General features: G+C 43.0%; 1 protein-coding gene across 1 annotated transcript in view; it reads left to right on the forward strand.

Annotated features, from left to right (window-relative positions):
* Window positions 1-9,051: 9,051 nt before the first annotated feature.
* The window catches only part of LOC308289759 (protein NLRC3-like), a gene marked incomplete at both ends in the record, with an annotated part of 53,663 nt that continues 39,592 nt past the window's right edge, over window positions 9,052-23,122 (forward strand). The window contains 2 exons of the mRNA XM_080731510.1: window positions 9,052-9,067; window positions 9,199-10,963. Of these exons, the coding sequence (XP_080587636.1) occupies window positions 9,052-9,067; window positions 9,199-10,963 (1,781 nt within the window). The remainder of the gene's footprint in view (window positions 9,068-9,198; window positions 10,964-23,122) is intronic.

Here is a 23,122-nt window from a genome sequence, read left to right on the forward strand (position 1 = left end):
GTAATCTACAATATATGTACACTCAGTGTTGCCATGCAGATCTACAGTATGGATCCATTTTAGTACATTTTACTGATTCCCAGTGATATTTTATCTCAATGTTTTTACTGTTACTTCAACATGGAGTTTTACTCTCTTGTAAAATGCAATGTAACAATACAGCATCTATAACAAACAGACTCTTTCATTCACATGATCATTGTATGAGTATTGTTGTGATTCCAGAAGTGTTGACCACAGAGCAGAGTCTCCAACACCCAGCTGTGTGTCTATGAAGAGTGACGCGTCTATGGGAATACCTCCTGTCTTCAGTGAACCTGGACCTCCACACACACAGTATGTCAATCCTCCTGAGCTTCTTAAACGGTAGCTTACTGTATGTGGGAGCCGCGGGTGAAGAGAAACACTCCCATTTCTAGTGATATTTTATCAGAGAACAAGAACACGATTCCTGGGCAGAATCTCCACTTTTGTCAACAAAAGTGCCCTCAGGACTCTTGCTGGGCCCTCATTCAGTCCCACTTTGACTACGCTTGCACCTCATGGTACTCCAACATCAAAGAATCACTAAAGACTAAGCTCCAAACCTCCCAAAACAAACTGATTGGGCTACTTCTCGACCTGGGGCCCATGACCCATGTTTCTCCCACACATTTTGCTAGCCTAAGATGGCTCTGCGTTGAAGACAGAGTTAAACAACTAAAAATGGGAGTGACTTTAAAAAATAGTCAACGCAAATCTGCCCTCCATCCCCTAAGTACCTGCATATCTGACCAAACATCTCCAAAAAGTTAGCGACACCCACAACCACTAGGCCTGGGGCGGTATCGTCATTTTGTTACCGCGATTACCGTCTTCCCATTTACCGCCGGTACTGCGGTAATTACCGCACCCCCGTATCTATTAATTAAGGTTCGGCGATAAGCCAAAATATTGCAATCATCTTCCCAAAAGTCGCCTCTCCACAGCCTGACTGCCCGAGTTATACTTCTCCGTACATCACAGCGGGTATGGCTTTGAAAGGAGCAGATCTACAAGCTCACAACACATCGCATCCGAGACGCGTTCTGAGCTTTTAGATCTGCACTGTCGGGTTACCATAGTAACGTAGGCTAGCTACTTGGGCTTTTCAGACACAAACAGCTGTGTGAACAAACCAGAAGAAGACGGGTAGTCAGATCGTGTACAGTGATTCTGTAAACTCACGTCACGTCTCAACTCTCAAATCGCAGTGATTGAGTGCTGCTATATACAGGTTTTAGTTACAAGACTTGACAGAAAAGGTTATAAAATCGCAGACGCGCCGCCGGACGGGGCACAACGGGCGACGCGGTGGAAAAAGTAAAATAGTTTAATTTTCGGTTTTAGTCCACGCGGCCCGCGCTCCGCCAGTAATCCGTATGAATAAAAAAAAGATATGCCACAACACAAGATTAACATCCTTGTGTCGAGTGGATTACAGAGAAAGTTTATGCTGCTCCGTCATAGTTGTGCTCCGTACTCTCCTGCCCTGTGCACTGTGTGCAGGTCTGTGTCTGAGTGACATGTGGCTTCCAAACATGTGGTACACGGCCCAGAGCATAGCGGCATGGAGCGCATGCGGTCCTCGCTTCTCCACCGTTTTAAAACTCGCTTGTTTTCCAATAAAAAATATACCTTTTTTGGTCTTTTTTACCGCGGTAAGCACACTGACACCGCGGTAGAACTCGGTATAGCGCGGTACGGCGGTTACCGCCCCCAACCCTAACAACCACAACACCAGAGGGAGCGCACACAATGACCTGATAACACAAATCCATAAGACAGATATGGGTAAATTCTCCTTCTACAACACTGCCACCCAGGTGTGGAATTCCTTGACTACCTCCCTTAAAACATGTAGCTCGCTGGCATCCTTCAAAACTGCCCTGAAAACTTACCTTTCAGGAGGCCAGAGAAGGAGGTAGTTGTCACTTCTCCCATAGACAGGTGAAAACTCACCTTTCAGGAGGCCAGAGAAGGAGGTAGTTGTCACTTCTCCCATAGACAGGCCAGAAGTGAGCACCCCCACCTTTACCTTAGCCCCACCCCCTTGTTTCCCCAACCCTGTACATATAGTGTTTTTATAACTGTGATATTATTGAATGTTTTCTTTGCTTGCTATTTATTATGTCCATTAATTAAATACTGAGGGCTTTCAAAAATAAAAAAGACCGTAAAAGGTCTTATTTGAGATGTTCCTTTTAGGCAGGGTGTTTAACTGTACTTGTACTGTACTACATTTATATTGTATTGACTATACTTTTACTGTTCTCCATTTTTGTCTAACCAGTAAGACTCCCTAATCGGGAGATAAGCGACCGTCAGGTCGCAGCGTGATTTTAGGGCAAAATGTGTAGGAGCAGTGTCCAAAAATGTGATGGTGGCGCTATATGGGAAAGATCCATGTTGATGAGATGAGTGTAGACATACTGTGTACCGATTTGCGTGATTTTAGGGCAAAATCTGTAGGAGTAGTGTCCAAAAAAGTGTTTTAAAAAATCGGCCTGAAGGTGGCGCTAAATGGGACAAATCCATGTTGATGACATGAGTGTAGACATACTGTGTACCGATTTGCGTGATTTTTGGCCAAAGATTGTAGGAGCTGTGTCCATAAATGTGTTTTGCAAGAACTGGCCTCATGGAGGCGCTATAAGAGGGTCATGTGAGCATTGATGCTTTGTGGTTGTGGTTTGGCAGGCAAGGAGTGTGTGTGTGCAAAATTTGGCATGGATCGGGGCAACGGTTGCGGAGATATGAGCAGGGGAAAAGTGTGATGTGTGACAGACAGACAGACAGACAGACAGACAGACAGACAGACAGACAGACAGACAGACAGATGGTCGAGGTTTTAACAATACAGAATCTATAACAAACAGACTCTTTCATTCACATGATCATTGTATGAATATTGTTGTGATTCCAGAAGTCTTCACCACAGAGCAGAGTCTCCAACACCCAGCTGTGTGTCTATGAAGAGTGATGCGTCTATGAGAACACCTCCTGTCTTCAGTGAACCTGGACCTCCACACACACAGTATGTCAATCCTCCTATTATACAATACACACTATGCAAACTTCTAATAAAGTCTTCAAACTATAACACTATACAATATACACAACGCTATAAAACAACAAAGTAATGTGACAATAATGTGCAAATAATGGATAAAAACAAGACACAGTCTAATAATCCCCTTTCATGCTGTATTCATAGTAGTGGTTCTCAACCTTTTCAGGCCGTGAACCCCAAAATAATCATATTTGAATCGGAGACCCCCAAAATAATCATATTTGAACTGGAGAACTCAAAATAATCATATTTGAACTGGAGACCCCAAAATAATCATATTTGAATCAGAGACCCCCAAAATAATCATATTTGAACTGGAGAACCCAAAATAATCGTATTTGAACTGGAGACCCCAAAATAATCGTATTTGAAATGGAGACCCCAAAATAATCATATTTGAACCCTGACTTGCAATGTAGTAGTTGAGGCATTACATTTAGTTTCACTTGGTTCCATATATACAGTAAATAGAGTGAACATAGAAGATCTACAAGCTGACAATGCCTTGAGATGTGAGGTGTTGTGAGATTGTAGATCGGCTATTTTCAACATCCTTGCTTCTATTTGACAATCTGTCTAATTCGACCATTTCTTCCTTTTTTGTATAGTTTGTTGATTACCATTCACAGCGTCAGAATGGACACGTATGACAATAACGTTCATCAAACGGAAACAAAGAACGTTCAGTTCACATTCGCCCAAAATATGAACGTGTTCATGAACGATCGTTCATTGAGCGTGTTCGGGTACAACCCTGATATTATGTACACTCATGTTGATCTACTGTATGGCTCTATTTTAATACATTTTACTGCTTTCCAGTGATATTTTATCACAATGTTTTTCCTGTTACTTCAAGATGGAGTTTTACTCTCTTGTAAAATACAATGTAACAATACAGAATCTATAACAAACAGACTCTTTCATTCACATGATCATTGTATGAATATTGTTGTGATTCCAGAAGTGTTGACCACAGAGCAGAGTCTCCAACACCCAGCTGTGTGTCTATGAAGAGTGACGCGTCTATGGGAATACCTCCTGTCTTCAGTGAACCTGGACCTCCACACACACAGTATGTCAGTCCTCTAGAGGTTCTTAAACTGTAGCTTACTGTATGTTGTAGCCGCGGGTGAAGAGAAACACTCCCATTTCTAGTGATATTTTATCAGAGAACAAGAACACGATTCCTGAGCAGAATCTCCACTTTTGTCAACAAAAGTGCCCTCAGGACTCTTGCTGGGGCCCTCATTCAGTCCCACTTTGACTACGCTTTTACCTCATTACCTCATGGTACTCCAACATCAAAGAATCACTAAAGACTAAGCTCCAAACCTCTCAAAACAAACTGATTCGGCTACTTCTCAACCTGGGGCCCATGACCCATGTTTCTCCCACACATTTTGCTAGCCTAAGATGGCTCTGCGTTGAAGACAGAGTTAAACAACTAAACATGGGAGTGACTTTAAAAAATAGTCAACGCAAATCTGCCCTCCATCCCCTAAGTACCTGCATATCTGACCAAACATCTCCAAAATGTTATCGACACCCACAACCACTACACCAGAGGGAGCGCGCACAATGATCTGATAACACAAACCCATAAGACAAATATGGGTACATTTTCCTTCTACAACACTGCCACCCAGGTGTGGAATTCCTTGACTACCTCCCTTAAAACATGTAGCTCGCTGGCATCCTTCAAACTGCCCTGAAAACTCACCTTTCAGGAGGCCAGAGAAGGAGGTAGTGATCACTTCTCCCATAGACAGGTGAAAACTCACCTTTCAGGAGGCCAGAGAAGGAGGTAGTTGTCACTTCTCCCATAGACAGGTGAAAACTCACCTTTCAGGAGGCCAGAGAAGGAGGTAGTTGTCACTTCTCCCATAGACAGGTGAAAACTCACCTTTCAGGAGGCCAGAGAAGGAGGTAGTTGTCACTTCTCCCATAGACAGGCCAGAAGTGAGCACCCTAACCTTTACCTTAGCCCCACCCCCTTGTTTCCACAATCCTGTACAAATAGTGTTTTTATAACTGTGATATTATTGAATGTTTTCTTTGCTTGCTATTCATTATGTCCATGAATTAAATACTGAGGGCTTTCATCCTAAAAAAGACTGTAAAAGTTTGAGATGTTCCTTTTAGGCAGGGTGTTTAACTGTACTTGTACTGTACTACATTTATATTGTGTTGACTATACTTTTACCGTTCTCCATTTTGTCTAATAAAATAATCAATCACAATGTTTTTCTTATTACTTCAACATGGAGTTTTAATCTCTTGTAAAATGCAATGTAACAATACAGAATCTATAACAAACAGACTCTTTCATTCACATGATCATTGTATGAATATTGTTGTGATTCCAGAAGTGTTGACCACAGAGCAGAGTCTCCAACACCCAGCTGTGTGTCTATGAAGAGTGACTGGTCTATGGGAATACCTCCTAACTTCAGTGAACCTGGACCTCCACACACACAGTATGTCAATCCTCCTGAGCTTCTTAAACTGTAGCTTACTGTATGTGGGAGCCACGGGTGAAGAGAAACACTCCCATTTCTAGTGATATTTTATCAGAGAACAAGAACAAGATTCCTGGGCAGAATCCCATAGGCAGGTGAAAACTCACCTTTCAGGAGGCCAGAGAAGGAGGTAGTTGTCACTTCTCCCACAGACAGGCCAGAAGTGAGCACCCCCACCTTTACCTTAGCCCCACCCCTTGTTTCCCCAATCCTGTACATATAGTGTTTTATAACTGTGATATTATTGAATGTTTTCTTTGCTTGCTATTCATTATGTCCATGAATTAAATACTGAGGGCTTTCATCCTAAAAAATACTGTAAAAGGTCTTATTTGAGATGTTCCTTTTAGGCAGGGTGTTTAACTGTACTTGTACTACATTTATATTGCATTGACTATACTTTTACTGTTCTCCATTTTTGTCTAATAAAATAATCAATCACAATGTCTTTCCTATTACTTCAACATGGAGTTTTACTCTCTTGTAAAATACAATGTAACAATACAGAATCTATAACAGACTCTTTCATTCACATGATCATTGTATGAATATTGTTGTGATTCCAGAAGTGTTGACCACAGAGCAGAGTCTCCAACACCCAGCTGTGTGTCTATGAAGAGTGACGCGTCTATGGGAATGCCTCCTGTCTTCAGTGAACCTGGACCTCCACACACACAGTATGTCAATCCTCATGAGCTTCTTAACATGTTAACACGTTCAGAGCAATGAATGTGTTGAGCAAAACTACTCTGCCTGCTCATAAACTACTGTAGTTTACCATGACTATGTGGGAGTTTAAAGTGAGAGCAAGAGAGGAAACCTCAACCATCTTTAGTATAGAGAGGAGCTGGTAGTTTACATACATACCTGTCATAAGTGGTTTCCAACCTTTAAGCCCAAGACCCAAAAGAGAAATTAGACGTTTGCCCGGGAGTCCAGGACCAAACTAGTGAAAATAGCAGAAATCTCAAAATGTGTCGCTTTGTGCCACGTTGCGAGCTTGTAGATGAAGACATCTCTGAATAAATAAATAAAGATACTGCTGTGACCACAGTAACTACTACTTTATACTAATGATAATACAAATAATCTTTATTGTCCCCGAAGTGAAATTTGTCGCTGTCTTTAAAAAAAAAAGAAAAAAAAGAAAAAGAAAAAACAACACATAACACAACACAAACATATCACAAGACAGAACATCAGGTCTCCACAGTACACAGAAAACCATCCTATCGACAGGGGCGAAGCAGTTTGTTTAGTGCAGCGATGGCTGAGGAAACAAAACTAATGATGAACCAACCTTGTACCACTTCAGGGTTCTGTATCTTCACCCTGATGGCATGAGGTGGAAGTAGAGATAGAGAGGATGATCAGTGTTATTGATATAGTTATTGATACAGAGGATGATCAGTGTTATTGATATAGTTATTGATACAGAGGATGATCAGTGTTATTGATATAGTTGATACAGAGGATGATCAGTGTTATTGATATAGTTATTGATACAGAGGATGATCAGTGTCATTTATTATTGAGTGCTAAGCGTGTGATGGCCTTATTGTTCATACTTCTCTACTGTCCAAAAACACAAAATGACAAGAATTGGGCAGAATTCCAACAATAAGCAATGGAGATTAATGTTATAACTAACAGTTACAGATCAATAAACAAAAAGATAAATGTCTAAACCAGTCAAACAAAAAGTGCACAATAATATAAGGACATGACAGAGTGGACCCTGTTATTGTATATTGATACCAACACCAAACAGTACAGAAACATCCATCAATCAGTGAAGAATGATTATGATAATGATTGTATTTATAAAGCATATTTCCAGACATCACAAAGTGCTTTACAGAGCAGGGTAAAAGAACAACATGATATGTATTTATTGACAATCTACAACAAACGATCAGTGAATAAAAAGTAGGCACACATTTTAAAATAGACACATGCAGATATATATATATATATATATAAAAAAAAATGGCAGGAACAATTTTAGAAAAGGTTTGAACATAGAGGTGGGTTTTAAAGGGGCTTTGAAAGATGACACTGAATTCACACGTCGTAGGTCAACAGGTAGGGTGTTCCACAGCTGAGGGGCCCAGACTGTGAAAGCCCTGCCACCCTTTGAGACAAGCTGTGCTGTGAGCAGGGGTGTTGCACCACATCCTGGGCCCTGGGTTCAAGCATTCACTGTGGGCCCCCCATGAATGTTCTTCAGGGGAGGGGGTTTAACCCATTTAGACTGGGAACGCATTATTACACGTTATGTTGTGCTATTGAAAAATAGCAGATACTGTATACAAGCTCAAGTGCAGCACAGAGTGCCGTGCTGCAAGCTTGTAGAACTTCTATTTTCTTCTAATCATGAACATTTGTGCAAGTCTGTCAATAGTTTCTTTAAAACCTATGTTTCTGTCAGCGGTGCTCAAACTGTTTCATGTGAAGGACCCCCAAAATGATATGTATTTGGCCATGGACCACCCATCTAAAAATATTTAGCAAACAAAGCTACATTTTATTTCAAATGTTCGCTTAAAAATACTTGCAGTATATTCAAAGATTTGCACACATGTTCACAACTTTTCAAAAATAGCAGATCTACAAGCTCGCAGCGCGGCACTTGGTGCCTCGCTGTGAGCTTGTATATCTGCTATTTTTCAATAGCTAAAGTATAAAATAATGAAGGCCCCTCCACCTTGGGCCCTGGTAACTCAGTCCCACTACGGAGAGCAGCTAAGATGGGGCATATAGTCCTAATAAAGTTCTTCATCTCCACAGAGAGAGGAAGAGGACTGAGCAGACGTCCAGATGTTCAGGAGAGACATTCACAACCACACCTGGACTGAAGACATCCACTCAGACCAACAGTGGACACAGTAAGACTGGACACAATTTACAATATTTAAATAGCAACAAATACAAATAAATAAAATAAACATTGTCAAATATCAACTCTGTACCAAAACAATTCAGATAAATATCTTTATTATCTCACAAGGGAACATCAATCGCCCAATTCAACATTATTATTGCGACCGTCAGGTCGCAGTTACTATCAAAACTCCACCGGCTGTCAGTCTTTCTGTCTGTCAGGCTGTAACGTCATGTCACACTTTTGCCACTTTTGATTTCTCACATGACCCTCTTCTAGTGCCACCATCAGGACGATTTTTGCAAAACATTTTTTTTAACACTGCTCCTACAGATTCTGCCCTAAATTCACGCAAAGCGGCGGGTACACAGTATCTCTAAAGTCATGTCATCAACAAGGATCTGTCCCATTTCCCATATTCCCTCCTGATTGGCTACGATTGCCTTCTAAAGTTTGTGTATGCGACCTGACGGTCACTTATCTCCCGATTAGGGAGTCTTACTTGTTTTATATTGGTTATTGTTCCCTAATGTATGATATTTAACACATTAATAATGTGTTTAAACAGTTGTAAGAATGTAAAGTTATAAATGAAGCTGAATGTGTAAAATGTCTTCATTGTCTTCTCACAGCAGGTGTCAGTGTGCAGGAGGATTTAAAGGTTTATAAGATCACTTTGAACAGTCTGGATTGTGTGACAGACGTCACTGAAGTGCCCTCCCTCAGCAGCATCTTCACAGCGCTCTACATCACAGTGGGAGAGAGTGAAGGGGTTAATAACCAACATGAGGTCTACCAGCTTGAGACACTCTCCAAGAAGAACACCCTCCAAGACCAACCAATCAACTGCCGTGACATCTTTAAGCCCCTCCTCCTTGGCAGAGAGACACCAATCAGAAGAGTTCTGACCAAGGGAGTCGCTGGCATTGGAAAAACCTTCTCTGTGCGTAAGGTCGCTCTGGACTGGGCAAAGGGTTTGGAAAATCAAGATGTCATTCTCCTGGTTCCCTTCTCATTCCGGGAGCTGAACTTGGTCAGAGATGAGCAGCACAGTCTTCTCTCATTGATCCATGTTTTCCATCCAACGTTGAAGAAGGTCACAGCAGAGCAGCTCGCTGTCTGGAAGGTTGGCTTCATCTTTGATGGTTTGGATGAAAGCAGGTTGTCCTTCAACTTCAACAATGACATCATCACTGATGTCACAGTGACATCATCAGTGGACGGGCTGTTGACAAACCTCATCGAGGGGAATCTGCTCCCATTGGCTCTCATCTGGATAACCACCAGACCTGCAGCAGCCAATCAGATCCCTCCTGCATATGTTGACCTGGTGACAGAAGTACGAGGGTTCACAGACCCCCAGAAGGAGGAGTACTTCAGGAAGAGATTCAGTGATGAGGAGCTGGCCAGCAGAATCATCTCACACATGAAGACGTCAAAGAGCCTCCACATCATGTGTCACATCCCAGTCTTCTGTTGGATCAGCGCTACCGTTCTGGAGGACATGGTGAAGACAGACGAGACAGGACAGCTGCCCACGACCCTGACTGCCATGTGCTGCCACTTCCTGTTGGTCCAGACAAAGAGGAAGGAGCTGAAGTATGATGAGCCTCATGAGGGGAAAAAAATAAACAAGCAAAGAAACAGAAAAGAGAGAGAGAATCAACAGCAGATCTTGGAGAAGGACAGGGAGGTTCTTCTGAAGCTGGGTAGGCTGGCGTTTGAACATCTGGAGAAAGGCAGCATCATGTTCTACCAAGAAGACCTGGAAGAGTGTGGTCTGGATGTGAAAGACGCCTCGCTGTACTCAGGAGTGTGCACAGAGATCTTCAAAAGAGAGGGCGTGCTCTTCCAGAGAGCAGTCTACCGCTTTGTTCATCTGATCATCCAGGAGTTTCTGGCTGCAGTCTACCTGTTCCACTGTTTCACACAGAAGAACATGGAGGTACTGAAGACATTCCTGGGACGTGACATACAGGGATGTGAATACACCAGTGACATGTCCTTGGAGGACTTCCTGGACGCAGCCAACCGTGAAGCCATAAAGAGTAAGAATGGTCACCTGGACCTGTTTCTCCGCTTCCTTCATGGTCTCTCACTGCCGTCCAACCAGAGTCTGTTAGGAGGTCTACTGGTTCAGACACAGTACAGTCCAGAGAGCATCCAGAGAGCCATCAACAACCTGAAGAAGATGAATGATCGCCTTGCCTCTCCTGACAGATGTATCAACATCTTCCACTGTTTGATGGAGATGAACGACCACTCAGTGCATCAGGAGATCCAACAGTACCTGAAGTCAGGGGACAGATCAAAGACAGAACTGTCTCCGACCCAGTGTTCAGCTCTGGCCCACATGCTGCAGATGTCAGAGGATGTTCTGGAGGAGTTGGACCTGGACAAATACAACACATCAGACGAGGGGCGACCGAGACTCATCCCAGCTGTGAGGAACAGCAGAAAGGCTCGGTTAGTAGTCATGTGAATAGAAAACTTAGAACTGAAACAATGGACTGTACCTTCACACTACTACACTATAACAAAAAATGATAGTTAAATCAACAGTGATTCGCATGCACGCACGCACGCACGCACGCACGCACGCACGCACGCACACACACACACACACACACACACACACACACACACACACACACACACACACACACACACACACACACACACACACACACACACACACACACACACCCCTCAAAGTTACAACAGCCATTCTAAGGTAAAAGGGTGACAGAGCTTTTTCTGTGGCTGGCCCAGCTCTCTGGAACAGCATTCCATCCGACTTAAAACACACCTCTTCACCCTATCATTTGAGCCCTAGACCCCTCCCTCCCTGTGCCTTTTATCTGTCATTGTTTTATATCTTAAATGTTTTGTTTTTGTAGCTGTTCTTACAAGGTTTTAAATGTTTACAAATGTTTCTATTGTTTTTGCTTTGTATTGTATTTGTTTTTACTGCGTTCTCATGATGTACAGCACTTTGGTCAACCTGGTTGTTTTTAAATCTGCTTTATAAATAAATGGACTTGTGGACTTGTGTGTGTGTGTGTGTGTGTGTGTGTGTGTGTGTGTGTGTGTGTGTGTGTGTGTGTGTGTGTGTGTGTGTGTGTGTGTGTGTGTGTGTGTGTGTGTGACCGTGGTCTGATTGAACACCTCTAATTACAGACTTGTTGGCTTTGGTCGTCTCCTCCAGAAGGAACTCATGGAAGTTGTGTCTTCAGCTCTCAGTTCTAATCCATCCCATCTGAGACACCTGGACTTAAGTTACAACCACCTGGACCTGGATCTACTCTGTGCTGCACTGAAAAGTCCTCATTGTAGACTGGAGACTCTACGGTGAGATTAATTTACAATCATTATTTCCATCAGTGATTTATCATGTGATTATAATATGAATATTGTGGCATGAATAAGGTTGATATAGTAACACATTAACCTGGATAATGAGGAGGTACAGTAACTACAGTATGTACATGTTTACTAAATTCACTCAAACCACTCAAAGACTGTCTGTCTGTATCAGGGTAAAAAATAATCCAAGTGGCAATACCACAATGCAGCTCTGTTACTAGTAAAAGTAATAAATACACTTTATTACCAAAAACTCAATCTGCAGAATACCCCCTTTTTATGTTTTCAACATGTGTCAAAAAAAAAAAAAAGTGTATAATAGGTGATACAATAGCTGGTTTATGTATATTGCAATAATCTAAATCAGATCTGAAGTAAATGGTTACTAAAGTTTTCAAATAATTAATGAGTAAAGATTACAGTATTTGCCTCTATAGATGTAGTGCAGTAGAAGTATAAAATATACAAAGTTGACATAATCAAGTAAAGTAAATAAAGTAAACTAAACTTGTACTTAAGTACAGAAGTTGAGTAAATGTACTTAGTTCCATTCCACCACTGGTCTGTATCGTCTCTTTCTCCAGCAGATGTCCTTCCTGTGTCTGTGACATCAGCACTTATCAGCTTCACTTGTCTTAAACTGTCCATCAATTGACCTTTGACCTGTTAGGTCTTATGTGTATAATGAAGCAATAAGCCACAAGAGGCATGTGGTTACCCAGTATTTTATAACGTCTGAAAGGCGTGGTGAGACACGAAGCCAAGCCGAGTGTCTCCAACCCTCTCAGCCGTTATAAAATACAGGTAACCACATGCCTCGCGTGGCTTCTTGCTTTTCTAAAACCGTTACAATATGTCAACATGATAAATCATAGACATGTACCAACTAAAACTGTTCTATTTCACTAATAATTCACTACAAGGTCTGCAAGAAAGTAGTTCCCAGCTACAAAAAAGTAGTTCCCAGCTACAAGAAAGTAGTTCCCAGCTACAAGAAAGTAGTTCCCAGCTACAAGAAAGTAGTTCCCGGCCAGGCTGCAGAAACACCTGTTGCAATCAGAATGGGTTATGGGGGGGCGCTTGGTGTTTTTACAAGCCCCGCCCAGAGGCACTCAGTTACAGTCCTATGTGTGTGGGTGGAGCTTATAAGCCCCGCACGGCAGGATTTGAGAGAAAATCAAGCGCTCCCTTCTCTAGCTCAGCTTCACAACACTGTGGAAAGAAATAATGCACCTGGGTTTGATATAAACTGATTCAAGGTGTGGATTATCATATCATTTAGACACTGGTTTAATCAGAAACCAGCCAATCAGAATTAAGTATTGGAACTAACCATTTAGAAACTCTGTTTGTCTGTTGCGAGATTAAGTAAAGATTATTTAGTTCATGTTACTCTGTCTGGTTTTCTACTCTAAAACCCAGACAGTCCATCCAGACCAGGTCCTTTAATAGGTGGTTGTAAGCAGGTTCTCAGAATAATGTATTTTATTGCAGACAATCAAACATTGTGTGTTTTATTTCTCATTTAGACTGATGAACTGCTGGTTGTCAGAGAGAAGCTGTGAAGTTCTGGCCTCAGCTCTCAGATCTAATCCTTCTCATTTGAGAGAATTAGACTTGAACTTCAACGTGTTGCCGGTGTCTGGACTGAAGAACTTCTCTGGACTGGAGTCTCTGCAGTGAGTAGACTTGGACTGTGTCCATGTTGGTTAGTGCAGTGATTCCCTTGTTTCATGTTCCAATGGCATAACGTCTATTGTGCTAGTAAAAATATACAGGCGAAATATGTAAAATAAGCTGGGCTTGCAAGATTTCATTAACACTAGTTACTTTGCTGATCTAAATTATAATATGTTAAAACATACATAAACCACTTTAGCCCTATTTTATACCTTGGCTATTTGAAAATAGCCAAGCTACAAGCTCACAACGCGTCACATCGTGACACGTTGTGAGCTTGTAGATCTGCTATTTTCAAACATTTTGGACTTTTACTTTTAGTATTTTAAGTAGATTTTGATGCCAATACTTTTGTACTTTTACTCAAGTAAATTTTGAATTATGGACTGCTACTTGTAACAGAGTACTTCTACAATGCAGTATTGATACTTTTACTTAAGTAGAAAATGTACTTTTTCCACCACTGCATTTTTCCAAATAAAGTTTATAAAGTCATCCTCACCAGTTGTTCACTGTGCTCCTGTGTGTGTGTGTGTGTGTGTGTGTGTGTGTGTGTGTGTGTGTGTGTGTGTGTGTGTGTGTGTGTGTGTGTGTGTGTGTGTGTGTGTGTGTGTGTGTGTGTGTGTGTGTGTGTGTGTGTGTGTGTGTGTGTGTGTGTGTGCGTGCGTGCGTGCGTGCGTGCGTGCGTGCGTGCGTGCGTGCGTGCGTGCGTGCGTGCGTGCGTGCGCACACCGACTCTGTGCAAGACAGAAGATATAATCACTTCCCTTGCTCAATAAAACATAGTGGCCCTCATTTATCAACGTGGTGCAGATCAAAATTTGGGTGTACACCAAAATTTAGGGAAGTCTCGACATTTATCATTTCAACTTGACTTTGACGTTGGCGTAGGGTAGGATCAAATCTCACGTCAAGTCCAGAGGTGGTGTAGGATTCATCCTACACCACTTTGTTCCATTGTAGACGTGCGGAGCAGCATTGTGTAACTATTTGAGAGGCAATGGACACATGTATCCACTCGAAAATGTATATCCAACACAATAATAAATAATCCTGTGAAAATATAACATTTTATAAAAGTATATTATAGCCAGCTACATCATGGACATGCATGCCGATTTTATTTCCAAGTTACAATGACAAGCAATCAAAATCTAGCAACATGGAAGCAATCTACTGTTAAATGCTTTAACCGTCTATATTTTAAGATTGCAGACCTGGCTCAGAACAAGCACATTATAGCCTACGAACGCATGCGAGAGCATTTTTGGGACCAGCGCGGCGCCGCTGTGATCTACCGTGAGGCGTGAGCCTCCAATTTATAGAGTGACGCGAGTCCTTTTAAATATGGATAAAACCCTAAGCTCCAAACCTGGCTGTGCCCAGCCCAGCCCAGCCCCGCGCACGCACGCTGCGGATGATTTATTTGGGGGTCCACGGCCCACCTGGGAGAAGACCAGCCCGCGCAGGAACGGTACATGATCGCTAGTTCAAGCACTCAAAAGTGCATTGCGCTCGTCACCGAAATTGGGTTAAATTAATATCCAAAACGTAACCGTGGGGTCTCTCAATTTATACAGTAGATACTGTACACTATGCTGGAGTTAATGATGAAACCCGACGTGGCGAGCCTTGAGATCATGGCCATGGGGAATATGATTGCTTGTAACCAAATGAACGCGCTCTGTCTGCGCACGAACGGCACGGGTAGGCAATGGTTTAAATTAATATCCAAAAGTATTCATGGCAGTGACCAGTGACTTGTGTCATTCATGTCGGCTGCGGTGCTATAGCCTCCTTGTCAAAGATTGTACCGTTGGTTAATCCCACGTTTCCACTGTCAAGGACTGCTGTGTAAACCAAAATGCTGCTGTTCCAAGTTGCCTAGTTGCGTGTGTAGGTGTGTGCGTGCGTGCGTGCATGTGTGCGTGGTCTGTGTGGGACGCGGACATGGCTTTTCTTTGGTTGTTAGGTCGTATTCGGGTTGTTCTGGTCGTAAAATCGGGGTGTTTCGAGAATAATTAAGGGCGTGTTATTTAAATTTCAGCCTGCGCATTTATCAACGCTGGGATCAAATGTACGCCAGGTGTGTCTGTTTAGGAAGCATTGATAAATGCCGTACGCAAAATTTGGTGAAAAAAATAGACCATTTTTTACACTCCATTGATAAATGAGGGCCAATGTCTATCTGCTCCGTTAAAATTCAAATAATGACAATTTAAATTAATCCACCTTGATGCAACATTCATTGCACTCCTTGTAAACTGAGCTTTGCCACGTTCATAAAGTTATACTACAGTAGCCTAGTAAGAAAAGGGTGAGTCACCTTTTCAATCACCTTTTCTAATCAAAACACATATTTTTCTTTTGCAAGATCCCACAATTTTAGCAAATTCCCGTCGTTTCACTAGTAGCAGAAACACTGTAGTGTCAGGTAGTGGAGACGTTGTGTTAGACAGTCAGACATTGATGCATTGTTGTTCTACTTCCTACAGAGTGAAACATGGAGGAGAATTCTGGAATTCTAATCCTAATCCTCAAAACCTTTCAAGATGTGAGTATCTGTCTGTCTGTCTGTCTGTCTGTCTGTCTGTCTGTCTGTCTGTCTGTCTGTCTGTCTGTCTGTCTGTCTGTCTGTCAGTCTGTATTTGTATACAGTGTTTTATCCTCTGTTGGCCCCTCCCTCCCTGGATGCTGTCCTGAAAGCTCTTCAGTAGAGCTTCCAGTGAATGCAGGAGGTTTCTCTGCTCTTGGCCTGGTCCTTCACACCAGCTGATGCTTGTTTACAAAACACTCCCTCTACATGACACACCTTCTGCAATGTTCAACCCTCCTTCTGCCACACATTCTGCTTAATGTCCCCCAAACACACTGGCCTTCATTTATCAACGTGGTGCAGATCAAAATGTTGGCGTACACCGACATTTAGGCAAGTCTCTGCATTTATCATTTCAATGTGACTTTGACGTTGGTGTAGGGCGGGATCAAATCTCACATCAAGTTCAGAGGTGGTGTAGGATTCATCTTACACCTCTTATTCCATTGTAGACATGCAGGGCAGCATTGTCTAACTATCTGGCAGACAATGGACACATGTATTCACTCGGAAATGCATATCTAACACACTAATAAATAATCCTGTGAAAATATAACATTTTATAAAAATATATAACCAGCTACATCATGGACATGTACGCTGATTTTATTTCCAAGTTACAATGACAAGCAATCAAAATCTAGCGATATGGCAGCAATCTACATTAAGTGCTTTAACACTAACAGTCTATTGCAGATCTGGCTCAGAACAAGCATAGATACGAACGCATGCGAGAGCATTTTCGGGAACTGTGAGCCTCCAATTTATAGTGACGTGAATCCTTTATTAAGGATAAAACCTGAAGGTCCAAACCTGGCTGTGCCCGGCCCAGTGCACACTGTGGATGATTTATTTGAGGGTCCACGGCCCACCGGGGAGATGGCCAGCCAGTGCGGAATACCGGTACATGATTGCTATAGTTTAAGCACTCAAACGTGCCCAAACATAACCGTGGGGTCTCTCAATGTTAGTAGCTACTGTACATGCTGGAGTTAATGATGAAACCCGACGCTCCACCTGTGCCCACAGCGCACCATCTTCCCCGTGGGCGCCGTGGATTTATTTATGCCACCTGGAGATCACTCAACACCAGCCAGCCTTCATCCATCAATGCTTCATTCTGCAACCACTGCATTCAGATGACCTTTAGTTTCCAGGATATCTGTCATTAATGTGGCGAGCCTGTGAGATCATGGCCATGGGGAATTATTGCTTGTAACCAAATGAACGCGCACGGATATGGTTTAAATTAATATCCCAAAGTATTCATGGCAGTGACTTGTGTCATTCATGTCGGCTGCAGTGCTATAGCCTCCTTGTCAAAGATTGTACCGTTGGTTAATCCCACATTCCCACTGTCAAAGACTGCTGTGTAAACCAAAATGCTGCTGTTCCAAGCCTAGTTGTGTGTGTGTGTGTGTGTGTGTGTGTGTGTGTGTGTGTGTGTGTGTGTGTGTGTGTGTGTGTGTGTCTGTGTGTCTGTGTGAGAGTGTGTATTTGAGCTTAAAAATTCAGCCCGAGCCCTGTTGTTAGGACGTATTCCACTTGTTCTGGCCGTAAAGTCCGGGCCGTCCGCCGCCACCTACCGGCAGACCCCCCCCACCTACCTGTAGACCCCCCCCCACCTACCTGTAGACCCCCACCACCTACCTGTAGACCCCCCCCCACCTACCTGTAGACCCCCACCACCTACCTGTAGACCCCCGCCACCTACCTGTAGACCCCCCCACCTACCTGTAGACCCCCCCCCACCTACCTGTAGACCCCCACCACCTACCTGTAGACCCCCACCACCTACCTGTAGACCCCCGCCACCTACCTGTAGACCCCCACCACCTACCTGTAGACCCCCGCCACCTACCTGTAGACCCCCCCACCTACCTGTAGACCCCCGCCACCTACCTGTAGACCCCCCCCCACCTACCTGTAGACCCCCCACCACCTACCTGTAGACCCCCCCCCACCTACCTGTAGACCCCCACCACCTACCTGTAGACCCCCGCCACCTACCTGTAGACCCCCCCACCTACCTGTAGACCCCCCCCCACCTACCTGTAGACCCCCGCCACCTACCTGTAGACCCCCACCACCTACCTGTAGACCCCCGCCACCTACCTGTAGACCCCCCCACCTACCTGTAGACCCCCGCCACCTACCTGTAGACCACCACCACCTACCTGTAGACCCCCACCACCTACCTGTAGACCCCCCCACCCACCTGTAGACCCCCCCACCTACCTGTAGACCCCCGCCACCTACCTGTAGACCCCCGCCACCTAGCAGCAGACACTGCAGCCCAATAAAAAGGCCGTAACTCGGGCACCCCGGCGGACCCTCGCGGACCCCGCAGACCCCCACGCCGCTGGGAAAGAAATATGGGAAAATAGTCTAAGGTAGCCGATCTACAAACTACTGCTCCACTCCACGGCCCCTGGTGTATACATGTGACCTGACAGTCGCTTATCTCCCCATTAGGGAGTCTTAAGCTGGTTGCACACTGCTGCGTTTTTCGTTGCAAAATACGTTTTTCAGGGCAAGGAGAGAGAGAGAGATAGAGAGAGCAAGGGACCGAGTGGTGCGCGAAACGGGCGTCAGTGTGCAAACGTGACTGACATAACGTGAGGTTGATTTTTTTATTCACACGCTCCGAAATTCACCCCGATATTCGGCCCGAAAAACGCAGCACTGTGCAACCTGCTTTACTGGTAGATCTGCTATTTTCAGAGCGCAACACCCGAGCAGAATCAAACATAAAATGACTTGTCTTTTAGTTCTACTGGATCTCGTCTCCACTAGTCCCTCCCTAACATTTTAGTCTACTTTTATTTATTTTTACAAAATTGTCAGTAAATTCAGTCTTAGTCATATTATCTTAAATGTGTGTTTAGTTTTTATTTAGTTTCACACAGTGACAAAAGTTGACAAACATTTTTCGTCATAGTTTTAGTTGACAAAATCAACACTAATAGCCTATCAATCATAATAAAAATACCCGATCTACAAGCTATTTTTACTGAAAAAAACTACATAGGGCATAATAATTCATAATAAATAAATGTTTTCTCTTCCTACAAATGTAGTGGAGTTAAAAGTACAATATGTGTCTTTGAAATGTAGTGAAAGTCACAAGTAATACAAATACTCAGGTATTAGTACTTTAACTACACAACATTAACTTATTGTGTACTCAGTTACTGTAAACCAATCTCTCTCTCTCTCTCTCTCTCTCTCTCTCTCTCTCTCTCTCTCTCTCTCTCTCTCTGTGTGAATATTTTAATACTTTTTAAATATTAAATATTTGTAATGTTTCCTGTCTTGTTCTCTCATCAGACTTCCATCGTCTCACACTGGATCCAAACACAGCGAGCAGAACACTCTGTCTGTCTGAGAGCAACAGGAAGGTGACTCGGCCAGAGGGGGAGGAGCTTCAGTCATACCCTGATCATCAGGACAGATTTGATGATAAGTGTGATCAGGTTCTGTGTACAGAGGGTCTGACTGGACACTGTTACTGGGAGGTAGAGACGAGTGGAGATGTTAAGATAGGAGTGGCTTACAGAGGAATCAGCAGGAGAGGAGAGGGTCCTAATAGACTTGGATACAATGATCTGTCCTGGAGTCTGGACTGTGGGGGAAGCCTTTACTGGGTCTCTCACAATAGTAGGACCACTTTCCTCCCTGTTGATCCCTCTGGCTCCAACAGAGTAGCAGTATATGTAGACCATGCTGCCGGGACTCTGTCCTTCTATGAGGTGTCGTCTGACTCACTGAAACACCTTTATACCTTCCAGTCCACATTCACTGAACCACTCTACCCTGGGTTTAGGCTATATAAGGACCTCATCTCCTCCTCCTCCCCCTCCTCCTCCTCAGTGTGTCTTTGTGAGGACAGATAATGTCTCTGATGAGTTGACATCAACCAATATGGTTGTTATGGATGTGTTTGAACACAGGAAGCATTTTGGACATCCAAGGTTTCCAGCCAACAGCAACATAGTTTATGTATATATTTATATTTTATATGTCTACAGTACAGTCAATACTGCAACATAGAAATACTCTGATAAAAGTAAAAGTCCAGAATTCCAAGTAAAAGTGCAAAAGTATTGGCATCAAAATGTACTTAAAGTTGTGTTGACTAAAAATATGATGAAAAATGTCTGTCGACTTCCTTTTTTCACTGACTAAATAAAAGCTAAACAAACACTGAGCTATGATGACTAAAACTAAGACTAAATATAGAATTGTCAATTTCGTAAAATGTCAGGGAGGGACTATTAGTGGAGAAGAGATCCAGTAGAACTAAAAGACAAGTCATTTTATGTTTGGTTGCGCTCGGGTGTTGCTCTCTGAAAATAGACGATCTACAAGCTCACAACGTGACGCAGCGCGACAGGTTGTGAGCTTGTAGATCTGCTATTTTCAGCACGCAACCAAGTATAAAATCAGGCATGCCATCATGGCTGCCAAATAACATTTTAGTCGACTAAAACTAAAATAAAATCAGATGACAAAAATATGACTCAAACTAAATGGGGGGTAGGGGGGATGTCTCATAAGGATGCAGCTGCAGTACACAGTTCTCCCTTACCCAAAGTGGTGGCAGTGTCTCAATCGTGGGCTGGAATGTGTAGGCGTCCGTGTGTCTCTATAGAATCAATGTTCAATTTCAATTCAAAGAACTTTATTGGCATGAGAAAACATATGTTTACATTATCAAAGCAATGTAATGTCACACTTTTGGCATAACATGCTGGGGTGGCAACAACAGAGCAGGTGACACGTTTAACCTAAACAGACTGGTGAAGAAAGCAGGCTCTGTCGTTGGGTCCTCTCTGCAGGGGGTGGAGGAAGTAACCAGGGTGCGCACTGCGAAGAAGCTAGATTCCATCTTGGAGAACTCCTCCCACCCCCTCCATCTAGAGATCACCAGTTACTGGAGTAAGAGAGGAAACTACCGCTTTTCCTACCCAGCACGGAGATGTGAGAGATTAGGAAAATCTTTTGTACCGGCTGCCCTTAAGCTGTACAACGAGACACATAACGGACGCTTGAAAAGGTCCCCCTTCCTAACTTAGACTTACGGAACCATTGCCATTGCTGTATTGACTTTTGACCTCTAAGGAACAATTGCTGTATTGACTTTGACCTCTAAGGACCTTCCAGGAAGAGTGCTCATGTGCGCCTTGCGGTGACACGCTTCCTAGTTTCTTCTTTTTTTCGCACTGATTTTTGACACTGCACTATTAGGTTGTTAGTGTTGGTAGTTTCTGAGTAATTGACAGTGAGATACTTGTTTGCACTAACTAGCATTGACTGCTATGGTCTCTTTTGCAAGACACTTTATTTATATATTCTTATATATTATTCGCCCCCTCTATTGATGCACCTTCTCCTTATTGGTACTGTACTGCTCTTGTCTTTGTTTTGTTTTTTTCCCTCTTATCTATCTTTCTTACGTCTCTGTACCTTTGTAAATAACTGTATACTGCTGTGCTACTACTGGACAACTAATTTTCCCCCTTGGGATAATAAAGGTATCTATCTATCTATCTACACTGCGGTGCTCTAGACATGTTCTCTGTCTACTGTCTCCCCTCTGCTCTGTATGGCTAACACATTCAAGTATCAAATTAAATGTTAAACACTTCATCTATTTAGAAAACAAGAAGGTATGTTGACTAAGACAGTCCATACATTTGGAAACATATTTTTACTTCAATATTGTCTTCAGTTCATGTAGGATTATTTTAAAAGTAGGCTAACTACAGTTGAATTGCAATTTGACTTCTATGGGCTGGCTTGCAGTGCACCGTTCTCCCTTACCCCAAGTGGTGTCACTGTCTCAGTTGTGGGCGTGAATCTGTAGGCGCCCGTGTGTCTCTATAGATGTCTTAACATTAAATGCACGCGCAGGTCTGCACCAAATGAACCCCACCGCCCATATGATGCAATGGATAAGTGGTCACTGCACTCACCTTTAAAAATGCATTCCATGTTTATATTGCATGTGACGTTGTTGCTTATGTTTAGCATAACTTCTACTGGCAAAACTATTTGTTGTCCAAACGATACCCTGTAAGGCAGGGGTCTTCAACGTTTTCAGGCCAAGGACCCCTTAGTTGAGAGAGAGATGAAGCAGGGACCCCCACAACCTGTTCATAGATTCCATATAGTTTCATCGTTTGACGACACAATCATCAGTGTATTTTTAGATTCATGTCAATTTGTGTTTTCAAATATTTAACCACTTGAACTGTTAACACTTAATAAACTTGACCTTTTACTCTGTACTTAGTCTGCTCTTTTTCCCCTCTACAACAAATCTCTTTGCCGAAAATAGATGATCTACAAGCTCACAGCGCCTCGCAGCGCGAGGCGTTGTGAGCTTGTAGATCTGCTATTTTTGGCTAAAGTTATCAGAAGATGGACGCTAGGGTTCAAGTGGTTAATATAAAAAAGGGAGGGAAAAAAAAGCTTCTATCACACAAAGATTTGGAGGACCCCCTGTAGTAACTCTGAGGACCCCCTAGGGGTCTCGGACCCCCTGTTGAAGACCCTTGCTGTAAGGAGTCATGTGACATCTTCATGGATTTGTGTCTGTTAAGAGGTTGTTGTATTTGTGGACGTAGTCCATTATGTATGTTGATGATTGGTCGCAGTAACTGTCAGTCATTTATTTGTATATTTAAGTCAAGACTCTGAACCCCCAGTTGCTCCTGATGAGCAGTAGGTGGCGCTGTATAAATGCACCATTTACCTTTTTATGTTCTATGCAACTTTTATTTACAAAGCCTAAAAGGCAAGTCTCATTTATATGTTCCAATGTCCAAAGCCAAATACACAAATCATTGATTGCAATCATTTGTATGACAATCAATTTGCACTAACATGTAATGTCCAAAGAGTTCTTGTCTGCGTGTCTTTGCCCTCATATCTTATTGGTTTGGTTTCTCAGATCCAATGTTCAACACCACCATTAG

This window comes from Nannobrachium achirus, assembly GCF_963921795.1.
Source record: "Nannobrachium achirus genome assembly, chromosome: 1".
Lineage (NCBI taxonomy): Eukaryota > Metazoa > Chordata > Actinopteri > Myctophiformes > Myctophidae > Nannobrachium > Nannobrachium achirus.